Raw genomic sequence first — 12,167 nt, 5'->3', positions numbered from 1 at the left:
GAGCAGAAGTTGGTGTTGACAGTCAAATTCAAAGTTCACAACCTCGCGAATGTGAAAGAAAACCAACCTGGTTGGTGGTTCTGTTCCTCTTAAAACGCAAAAGCCACTCAAAACCCTTCACTCGTCTCATTGCCTCGTTGCTGCGGATTTTCGGAAAGATTTCAAGGGTCTTCGGTGCTGAGTTTAGCTCACACATCACGAATGCTGTCAGACCACCGCTCACAAAAACATGTAACTCAGGTGCTGATGTTGCTCAGGTGACATAACTTGGAGGACTTACTCGTGAAGGTTATAGCTTTGCAATGTTCGGTGCACATCACAATGCTACGCTCTGTTCGTGCACGACAGGAGCAGTCCCTAAACTTTTTGATTGCCCTTTGTTTATTTGAAAATGAAATGGCCTTGTGAAGAATATCTCTCTAAATATCTCTCAGTGGCCGATGGCCATTGAAAAGGACAACTTGAAGTGAATATTGTAACATGAAGCAGTTACTTGGGTGTTAGTTGAGAAGATGAATTTCACTCTCTTGTCTGTGGTATCCATCTTCTTATTTAACTTTTGGCAATTAAGCAAATAAGTATGTTTTCTGAAATGTTAAACTGTCGCTCGAGAGTCAGCTTATTTTGTCCATTAAAGGGTATTCAGACCCGCAGGATTGTAGTTAAAGCTGAGCACATACATTAGCCTTGCATCCCCCCAGCATTTCCCAGAAGCCTTTGCTCATGACCATCAGTCGGCCCCAGCTGTGCTATGTATATCCTGGACCGGCTCCAGAGAGAGGACAGTGCACAGTCACAAAACAGAGGGCAGTGCATAAAGCAGAGGAAGGAGGATGGGAGGGGAGCCGCTGTGTAGCTGCCGGCTAAAAGGCACTTCAGGGTCTATTTATATCAGATGATTGCTGTTCCGAAACTCACTCAAAAGCACAACTCTGCATACACAGCCATGTTGTTACAGTTTGAAGGCCTTCCTTAATAGAATGGCCAACCCAAAAAAAAAAAAAAAAAAAAAAAAATGTGTGTTCACAGAAGAGTAAGTGCACTGGCGAGAATTTTAATATGGTTGAGCATCTTTTTTGCAAAATTTCTGGGCAACGACGGATGCTATATAGATTTTCTGCACGTATGCTACATGTGTTGTCCTCAGGAACAGGTCTGCAGGAAACATAAGCGAGCATTTTCTAGAGGGGATAAAGGGGGAATGAGGGTTATAAAGCGCTGGGTGCTTTAACATCCACTAGTTCTTCTCGTTTATGCTTATCTGGCTGACGGGTGTGTAAATGGCTTTCTGTTGGAGGAGGGTCCCCCGGGGGAACCGTTCCACTCAGAGACAGTGACAGGCCGGTAATGCCGCCACCCCCTCCAGCCCCCTCCCTCACCTCCCCTCCACCCACCCAACCGCCCATCACCGAGCCCAGACAAACATCTTGATTGTAATTGAATTTTGGGGATGGCTGCTGTGTGACGGAGGACAGATTGGGGGAGAGAGAGAGAGAGAGAGAGAGAGAGGGAGACAATGAGAAGGGATGAAAGGAAGGGAACAGAGAAAGATGGAGGAAGATGGAGTGGTGGAAAGGTTAGAGTAGTGACAGAGGCTGAGATTGAACAGAAGGGAAGAGGAAATAGCATAGTGTTATGTAGGAAAGTGGATGACAGTGCAGTGAGAGAGGACAAGGACAGTGCGCTGAGGGAGCTGCTGGGGATTAGCTTTGTTTCTGCACCCGATTCTGAGGGCTCATAAAAGACTTCCTGTGATGCAAGTGTCATTGTACGCATACCTGCCCGCATGCTTTAAGTGTAAGAGGACTAAAAAGGGGTAGAGTACGCACAGAATGATTCCCGGTTAATATCAGAATATCTTCCTATAATTTGTCACGAAACTAAGCATGGTCATACCAGGAGGTGATACTATCGTGTTGTTAACATCTTACGATATTACCCTTGCATATGATTCATTTATTTGGGTAATCTTGATGAGGTCAAGCTCTTTTTTGACAGACGCCTTACTTCACATCCTGATACACCACATGAGCTCATTCGGCTTTGTTCAGACTGCAGGCAAATCCGATTTGTTGCTCAAATCAGATCTTTGGGACGTCTGTCCGTACCGTTGTTTGTAGGTGAGCGGATCAGATTTGGTGTGTCCAGAGATAACTTACCTATCTGCATGTCTTGCTGTAGTGTTGACATACATGTAGCTACACTGGTGATGCAGCTTTCCAACCAACAAGCAAAGTGCCAGCAGACAATTTATTTGTTCTCGTCCCCTACTGCACCCGACTTTTGCTCCCAGTTTCAGTCTACACTGTCATTTTGGTCTGGAAACCATGTTTGCATTAATATGTGCTCAGCCACTCTGAAGGGGCGGACCAATCAGCGACCAGTGGGTGTGGCTAAGTGTGATGACACTGAAGGCGCACAACATACTCTGTAGGCTGGTCAAAGGCTGGTTGGTTAAAGGCTGCTCCACTCCAATTCAAAATACACCAAAGAAATAAGCATTTGACTGTCACTTGACAACAAATGCAGCTTTATTGGTATATTATGTTGTAATGTGACTGCTGTAGTTATTTTGTCTGCCAATTGTTGCAACAAAAGATAAATTAACTTCATTACTTTCCAAAGCTGTAAGATTCTTTCTGTTTCTGTTATGAACAGCTGCGCAGTGTTTTGGCTTCTCATAAGATTTCAATATAATGGATTTATTACTAAATCCAGCTTGTGTTGTTGTGTAGATTGAATGTAGCTTGGAAACCCGGAATCATTGGTATTCAGACTCCACCAACCTACTTGAACATGTTGGTTGTTTTTTGGATCATCTATCTTGACACCCGCAAACTGTATATGAAGAGAAAAATAATTAAACCCAACCTGAGGATACAACATCAAATTGGGAGGTTTTATGAGCAGGAAGTCATAAAACCAGTTTTTTTTTTTTTTTTTTGCTCAATTCCAGGTTTCTCTCTCCATCCCCAGAGCTCTAACAGCAGATGCCATAAATAGCAGAAACGAGTGCTGACAAGCTCATCATGCTTCCATCGACAGGAGACAGTAAAATTTACACTTTGGTTTGTAGCAAAGAAAACAACCAGGGTGTGATCGCTCCCATCGAGTGCGATCACAAACACTGGCAAGCTGCTTTTTTTGTTGTTTTCAGATGGTCATATTTGGGCAAAGGATAGCTGACAAAAATATTGTCATGTCGGTTGACTGGTGTCATGCTTTTATATTCAAAATACTCTTACAATAATACCGAGTTATTTGGGGTCAGCCAAGCGCTGAGTCCATAATTCAATCTGTCACTGTTTGTCTGGCTGTTTTGGTTATTATCTGTCTCCTGTTTATCTCTTACTATCCTTCAGCCTCATAGTGAGCTGTTGTAATCCAGATGTGAGATACAATAAACATTCTGTCTTATTTATGCTTTCTCATTCTCTCTGTCGCTGTTTTTTTTTTTTTTCCTTCTATAATCTCACAGATTTTATTTAGTCAGTGGTGGAGTGCCCCTCATCATCTGCGGGGTCACGGCAGCCGTCAATATAGACAACTATGGCAGCGGGGAGCAGGCACCATAGTAAGTCCTGGATTTACTTCTTCTCTCAAGGTTAAATTATTTTGATTTATGCAACTCAACAAAGTGTTTTTCCCCCATTAATTACATCCAGAAATAAACCGTCATTGGATTTTCATTTTCTTTTGTGTGTGTGCACGTAGACAGCATGTGTACACACGCACATTCATCTTTACACTTGTATTTCCATTTGGTGGGAACATATTTAAATTTGGTTTTCTCAGTCGAGTAAACAGCACATAAGTGTGTGTACAGTGTGTGGGGCTGCACATGTTGAAGGTAAATATTTCATTTCAAACAAATAACAGAGCTTGTATTCTTCAGTCGTTCTTATTTTTAAAAGATGGGGAGATAAATCAAAGTGTTCAGTTGTTATTCATGTGTGTTGCAGCTGCTGGATGGCATGGGAGCCCAGCCTGGGAGCCTTCTACGGCCCCGTGGCCTTCATCATCCTGGTGACGTGCGTCTACTTCCTCTGCACCTTCATCACGCTGCGTCAACATCCCGAAAAGAAGTACGAGCTCAAGCAGCTGACGGAGGAACAGCAGAGGCTGGCCGCCGTCGACGTGCCGGCGCACTGCCACCAGGGGGCGGAGCCCGGAGCGCTGGCTGTCCCACACAGCGGCGGCCACTGCCCCGCCGGCTGCCCCGGCGTACCCATCAACCCAGCGTTGCTGGCCAACGAGCACTCCTTCAAGGCTCAGCTACGAACGGCAGCCTTCACCCTCTTCTTGTTCCTCGCCACCTGGACGTTCGGGGCGCTGGCCGTGTCGCAGGGTCACTTCCTGGACATGATCTTCAGCTGCCTTTACGGTGCCTTCTCCGTCACCCTCGGCCTCTTCATCCTCATCCATCACTGTGCCAAGCGCGACGACGTCTGGCACTGCTGGTGTTCCTGTTGCCCCGGACGACGCGCCAACGCCTGCTCTGGCGCTCACGGGCCGGCTCAAACGCGGCCCAAGGTCAACGTGAACGGAGACACCCCCGGTCACGGCCACGGTCACAGCCACTGCCACCACGACTCCCCATGTCAGGGTAAACCTCTGATCAGCTGCAGCCACGGCAGCTTAGGTCACTGTAAACACGCCGCCCTTCCCTCCGCGCAGAATCACGTGACGTGTCTGGCACCGGTGACGCCGTGCTGCGCCGCCCTGCACAGCCAGCAGCTGATGGAGGAGGAGCCTGCAGCGACGCACGTTCTGCTGCACGCTGACCCGGAGGGTTACCGGCCGGGGATCCAGTTACACCCCTGCCTAAAGAGCAGCACCAGGACTAAAGCCCGTCACTTCAGCCGCAGGGCTGGGGCGACGGCGTGCGGAGCGGCGAGCGAGCGGGAGTACGCCTATCACATCCCCGCCAGCGTGGACGGAGGCAGCGTGCACAGCTCACACACTGACAGCCCCCACAGCACACACGAGCGCCACGCCCACATCTGTCCACATCTGGCCCACGAAGGCCACCACGACGGGCATCACGCATGCCACGCTGCCGCGGCCGCCGCGCACGAGTCCCTGGCGTGCCATAACCCCTGCCACCGGCACATCTGCTGTGCCAAGGCAGACCTTTTCCCCTCTCTGTGCCCGGCAGAGGGGGGAGACACGGGCGTCTTCCTGTGCGGCTGCGGCAAAGTGGCCGAGGAGGATCCGATGGCGACACATCACCATCTGGAGATGCACGCCCCGCGCAGACAATCCTACCCCCAGAACCCGCCCAATCAGAACGGGATTCTAAAGGGGGGCCTGCACGAAGGGCTCCTGTACACGTCGGACAGCACAGGGAATATACGCACCGGACCCTGGAAGAATGAAACTACTGTGTAGTGCGGGAAGGAGAAACAGGGGACGCTGGCAGCACCACTGCCTCGTCCTGCCAAAATAAACCTTCACCTCCCTTTTTAAAATAAAAAAAAAAAAAAAAAGAGAGAGAGAACTGAATAACATTTTAAACATCACAATCAGCGTGGGATATTTTTATTTCAATGTCCTCATGTTTTTATGTGCTGTTTTACTGTACAGAAATCTGACGTCATGCAAATGTTTCCTGAGGAGCATCCATAGATAGAAACAGAATCTCCTCCATCACAAAGAGTTTGTGAAATGTGCGTCACATCATACCATCAGATGTAATTGAAGGTATTTCCACTGTTTCCATATTACTACAGACCTATCTCTCTCTATATATATATATACCAGAAAATGAATGGTCGTACGTATGAATATGTGTGGTAGTGCTCAACAAGTGGCAAGATTTTTTATTTTTTTTAACACTTTGAATCCATCAACTTAATCTCCGATGACATTCGACCTCCAGTACTTTAAATAACTCTCGGCATCCATGTTTTAGATGACTAAACCAGCAATTTTAGACTTCATGGGTATTTTTGCCATCCAGTCAATCAACTGTGAATATCTACCAGAGATTTTCTAAATAATATACAAAGATACTGTCGCTTGCCAGAGACGCATGGATGCCAGTTAAAGTTGTGAGAAAATCAAAGCAACAGAAAATTAAGCATCCTCTTATCCAGGTTGGTATTGATCATGCTGTCTTATATGATGTCTTCACTGTAGTGTTTCCCTTTCTTTTTTTTCATTATTTTCTTGAGAGAAGTAAATAACAGGTGCACCAACAGCAACCGCCGGGCCGTTGCCAAGCGGTAGTTGGTGTCAACGAGTCAGTTTTTATTAGCCCTGTGCCACACAGAGCCAGGTCCTCACAGCGACTTCATTGCCAAACAAGTCAGCGGTTTTTTTAGTTTTTTTTTTTATATCCTCTTCAGCTCCGCTTGCACACGCTTCATGTGACAATATCAAATCAAACACTCTTGAAAAAAAAAAAAAAAACAAGCTGCTTAAACATCACGTTGGGAAACCTGCCTATCACTGATGTCCTACTATTTTCCCTCCTAATGAAAATACTTTTTTTTTAAAAACAACATTTGAATCTCATTCAGCGTTAGCTAAAAAAAAAATGCCACATGGCAGAAACCTGAGCAAACGCAATCCCTTTTTTTTCCCTTTTTAATTTGTCTTCTCAAAGCCCCAAAGCATGCATGCCTGTATGTAGCTGTATTTTAACAGTGTAAATGAATGCCTATCCATATTGTTTGCCTCGATTCGAATGTTTCAGCTTTGCCGTGTATTATTTTTGCCACACTCTTGGATTAATCCTGTTTTATTCCCCAACGGTAACCTACACGGAACAAGACTCCAAGCTTTGGTTTTATCCTCGAATCCTGTCCTGAAAATCATAATGTTCTGCTTTGCTCGATAACTTGTGTCAGGAGAGGCCAAGGTTGCAGCACGGATGCTTCTTTTGTTACCGACAAGGTCACATTCTCTTTGAAGAACTGCCACTCAAATAGAGAAGGCAAAGGAGTGTCTGTATTGATTTCGAAGCACTTGTTTGTTTTATGAATGATGATATTGAGTTTGATGCTCCGGACAAAAACAGTCATACGTTTCGTCAGAAAAAAAGCCAACACAAACCTGTACACCCGAGCAGCGCATATAATCTCACAGCCAACCACCTCAGCATGCACACCACCTCTTCATCCATCTCGTGCACTCTTGTCTGTGTATATAGAACCCGTTTCTGATGAATTATTTTATATGAGATTTAAGATATTTAAGAATAAAATAAGTCTATATGTAAAGAAAGTTGTATGGGAAAAAAAACTGACCTCAATGTTAATACTCAGTATCTGAGTTTAGAAATGTCCTCTTTGTTTTCAAATGCCTTTTTCTTTTCTCTGTTGACTTCATAAAGTATGCAGACTCGCCATGTGTTGTGAGACTTATACTATCATATCAGAAATAGAAATGCACTACTCATAATAACGTTCGGCCTGCCAGAGTAGAATTCGTCTCTTACAGTGTGGTTGTAATAGAAATGCTTTTTCAGACAAAAACATCTGATTTCAAAAAAGGGACTTCTGCAAAGAAGAAAGGAGAAATATTCATGTGATACTCCCTTTATTTGAATGGCAGGTGTTGAATAGTGAAAAACAGGGGTCCTGGTAGACATCAAAGATGATGCATGAACCTCATAGCTTTGCACTGGGCCATTGGAGTTATTTCCAGGGTCAAAATGGGATATTATGGGGCCTAACTTATGAGTTACAAAACATTGGCCCACAATTGATCATACAATACAAACTCATTTGAGCCACCTTGGATGCTGGCAGTCAGCGGCCCTGGCTTTATAGTTATTGGAAAGAGATTTGTAACTGCATCACAACCTAAAAAAAGAAAAAGTCAAACCTCTCCCGCCAAACCCACATTACACTGAGAGAACATTGGTCTAGGTTAATTGCTGTACAACATGTGTATTCGCTGGTGGTGTGTCTTATAGGAGCAGCCGGAGCTTTTCAGTGTCTGTGAGGTATCACAAGCCACTGTGTAGGCCGCCTTCACTGTTGTCATCAGTAGCAGATGTACTGCCCTAAACGAGCTTGCTGCTTGGTTTGGTTTCGGCTCACCAGACGGCTGCCGGAACATTCACCTGTGGTACTGTGACAAAACCTAAAGCCAATTTTCACTTTTTTCTACATTGACACAGATTCCAATAAATGTATTTTTTCACCATGCAACTGATGAGAGCGTCTTTGGCTTGTGTTTTGCGTGACCTGTGTGTGCGTGCGAGTGCATTTTAACTTACATGACGATGAATGAGAGTGATAGCGAATGCATGTTTTTTTTTTGGGGGGGGGGGTTTCCTTCACAATTCTCACCGCACTGTGTTTATATCTTCCGACAGTGTGATGGAAATTGAGCTGTCTTATGAAGTCACCACAGGGGAGGAATTCAAATGATAGCAGGCTTGACTGCTGCTGCTGCTGCTGCTTCTGCTGTGTATGTGTGTGTGTGTGTGTGTGTGTGTTGTGTATGCCCATACCCTTGTCCACATACATGCACAGGCGTCCACATGTGCAGACATCGCCCAGGAAATAAAACAGTGTGTCTTCCCTGCATCAGGAATCACCCTCAGATTTGACAGGCCATGAAACGCCTGAGCACATTTAATATGCAGCTGGATTTTTTTATTTTTTTTCTTACCAAGGCCACGCGGTTCCCTCCCTTCCCTGACAACCATCAGATTATTCATCTGACTGAAAGCCATGAGAAATATTAGCCCTACCTCTCTGTCTCCTATGAAGCTTCAGACTGAACATGAATACTGCAGGGTCTCAATGAAAGGTGAGTAATGGACATCTCGAGTCACAATCTTTCCAGGAAAACCAAATGAATCTGTGCTGCTGTGCCAAATGAGCAGCTGTGGTGCTTGTATAGATAATGTGTACAAGACCATGATGGCTGTTTTACTGGTTTGTCACTTTAAACCAGTGAGTGTGTTTTTTTTAAGCTCAATGCAGAGCGAGAAGGATGCTTCAGCGTGTGATTGTGAGATTGAAGGCCGCGGTAGGTGAGGCTGCAGAGGTTTTGGCGAAGGGAGGAACTGGCCCAGGAAGGCATCTGTTTCATTAAAAATTAATCTGATTTTAGTTACACAGATGTGTGTTTATGATACAATTAAGTGTGTTTTAATTTCCTGTTGTAATAAATGGGCTTGTAAACAGGAGTAGGAGCCAGAGGAAGAGGCGGAGGAGGGGGAAAGATGAAGTGAGAGTGTGCCCCTGAGTGTATACAGCGTGTTGCAAGTATGGAAATTCATACATACAGTCTGATCTGATGTGTTTTATATAATGGATCGGGGGCAGCAGTTTTGAGTCTCATTGCTAGCAGATCTCTTGCTGTTGTCTTTTGCTGCCAGCAGATCGATCCAACAATGTATGGCACATAAACGGATTATGTTTTTCTTTGTATCTGGACATATGTACAGCTTTGTCTTAACAGATATCATCTTTGATTTCTCACCGACCATGTTATCCCAGCTTTGCGTCGCTCCCTCTTACACACACACACACACACACACACACACACACACACACACACACACACACACACACACACACACACACACACACACACACACACACACACACACAGTAACAAAGCCCCACTCCTTGGCAGACAAGACTTGTGATAGAAGGCTGTGATCGCCATGCTAATGCTGTCCTTGACTTAAATAACATGCTCGAGACTTGCAAGGTTGGTAGAGAGCGAGGCAGAGCAGCATAGGGAATTGGGGAGGAAAAGAGGGGGGAGGGGGGTTGCAGGATGGATAGTTTGAGGCTTACGGGAAGAAAGAAACAGAGAGAGGGAGGTGGGGAGATCAAAGAGGATGAGAAGACAGAAAGAGGTGGGCAAAACTTCTTATTAGATATCATCACTTGGTTTCTTGGAAGCTACATTTATAATGGGTGTGTGTCCATGAAATTTCTGTGTGTGTGTGTGTGTGTGTGTGTGTGTGTGTGTGTGTGTGTGTGTGTGTGTGTGACTGAATGCATATCTCAGACTGCTGCTGCTGCAGTGAAGAGGAACTATGTACATTCACTCAAGTGCTGAAGTCACTGATGACTGGTTTTACATGTGGAGCTCAATTCACACATCTGCAGGAGTAAAACTCAGCCACAGAAAACAAATAAACACTACAACGCATGGATGTGGTGAAGCTTTTTAAAGGTGGAGAAAATAATCCTTGATGATGTCACTATGATGTCATCAGGGAGCACAAACATTTTTTTACAAAAAATCTGCTACATACTGAGATTTTTTGAGTTTGAAAGATAGGCATGGAAGAAGATCTAATGAAAGGAGAAAGTTGTCAAGTTGCATCATGGGAAATGTAAGATGCAGCTTTTTTTAGATCCATACTAGGTTAAATTTAAGTCTAAGATTATGGTAAAGGTTGGGCTATCTTGACCGTTTTTGAAAGTCTACTCTGCAGACAAGTTTGATCTTTTATTTGTATTTTACTTCTTTTCACTTCATGCTACCTGTAGCTTGTGTTCACACTATCTAACAGCTGACAGCTATTGTACTGTATAGTTACTGTTACTAGCAAAAAGTTGTATAATCATATGACTTATGCAGTATTTTTTAATTCATATGCTGACTGCAGTTTTTAATCTTTTTCGCAGATGAGATGTCACAGTAAGAAAATCTGACCTGGTCTCATTCCCATTGCGTTAAATATATACATTTTGTCACAGCCTTTTGTCCTCTCATGCATACGCACAAGGTGCCTTCGGTTAGGGACCAGAAACCACGTGTTTAGGGTTCACGCAATCGACCCAGCTGGTCACGATGCCAAAGCCAAACGGAACCTTGTGTGTAAAGTCAACGCCTTTGACGAAACAGTAGTATTTAGTAATTGACCCCCCGGGAATGAGAATGTGCTGGAAAACGAGAGGTGTTAATAATGAAATTAATGATGGCCGAATCCCATTTTGCTGCTTCACTTTCTGGGTCCTGATATTGTGCAGGCTGACTGTGTCATGGCTTAATGGGACACTTGAAATAGTGGGTAATAGTGGTTCTTGAAACTGTTGTTATGTGTATATATGTATGTGATGGTTTTTCTGCAGTGCCCTGAATACATGCACAAGAACACAGACAGTAAGTGCATGCTTGTATCAAACTTGCGCCTATGTACTATGCCAGCAGGATAAACAACATCATCCATGAAATCGAGGATATTTCATTCTGCAACAAGCTTTGCTGCTGCTGACTCACTCCAAACTGAAAAACAGAAAATCCTACAGGCTTTACACGGACGGGCTGATTACCACATAGTTTGCGGTGTTTTATTCAACATGCTATTAATGATGCACCATGTTTCTGATAGATCCGACTTGTCTCATCATTCTGCCCTGAAAATCAGCAGCTGTTAGTTTTTACTCTGCGCGGATTGTTTGAGTTTATCTCCCCACCTCTATGATTTGATGGTGGGTTCAGTGCTGCTCTGTGTGAAGAGGACAGTTGCAACAAAATAATAAAACTCTGGATTTAGAGGTGAAAGGAGTGCAAATTCTGCACAAATACAGCTCTGGGTGTACAGATAATACAAAAGTCATCAGCACCAGTTGAAAGAATCTTCTTTACTTCATGTTTTGGTAAAAGGGCCTTCACTGAAGAAGCTGTGAAAGCACACTCGTCTCTCGATGCACGGAAAACATGCTGCCTCATTCTGGACACCGTGGCTGTCTTCCAATTAATGTTTTTCCCTTAGTACACTCAGATATAGTACTCTGACAAGTCAATACACTTGCTTTTGTTGTACTTGAATTACGGGACATGAGTTGTCTCATATTGCACAGTGCCGTTCTGCACTTACCGGAAATTACCATAGAATTAGAATCTGCCAACATATCTACCAGCTTTAATTATTTTATGCAGAATAGAATGTGTTTTCTTGCCATCTGTTTCACACACATACACACACACACACACACACACACACACACACACACACACACACACACACACACACACACACACACAGAAACACTTTTGTTTAACATTCTGTAGCACCTGCAGCTTCCTCAGACGCAGTAGTCGCAGAATAGTTTTGGTCAGTGGTTCCTCCCTTTCCCCTACGTAGGCAAGATGGCACGCATCTTAATGTGTGCCATCTTGCAGTGAAAAGTGTCCATCGTTTCACACTCAGTATTTGGACCATTTTGAGTACGTCA

General features: G+C 44.5%; 1 protein-coding gene across 2 annotated transcripts in view; it reads left to right on the top strand.

The window, feature by feature from the left end:
* LOC138195635 (adhesion G protein-coupled receptor A1) overlaps positions 1–8,225 on the top strand; it is a 172,761-nt gene extending 164,536 nt beyond the window's left edge. Inside the window, exons 18-19 of one of the 2 annotated variants that reach the window (XM_069145250.1) lie at positions 3,479–3,574; positions 3,963–8,225. In XM_069145250.1, the coding sequence (XP_069001351.1) occupies positions 3,479–3,574; positions 3,963–5,391 (1,525 nt within the window). In that variant the 3' untranslated portion in view covers positions 5,392–8,225. The remainder of the gene's footprint in view (positions 1–3,478; positions 3,575–3,962) is intronic. The other variant, XM_069145251.1, reaches the window with a different exon arrangement.
* Positions 8,226–12,167: the final 3,942 nt, after the last annotated feature.

The sequence above is a fragment of the Embiotoca jacksoni genome, unplaced genomic scaffold (genome assembly GCF_022577435.1).
Source record: "Embiotoca jacksoni isolate LCO1_2020_lvr unplaced genomic scaffold, fEmbJac1.0.p SCAF_12, whole genome shotgun sequence".
Lineage (NCBI taxonomy): Eukaryota > Metazoa > Chordata > Actinopteri > Embiotocidae > Embiotoca > Embiotoca jacksoni.
This window is presented reverse-complemented; position numbering and strand designations above follow the sequence as displayed.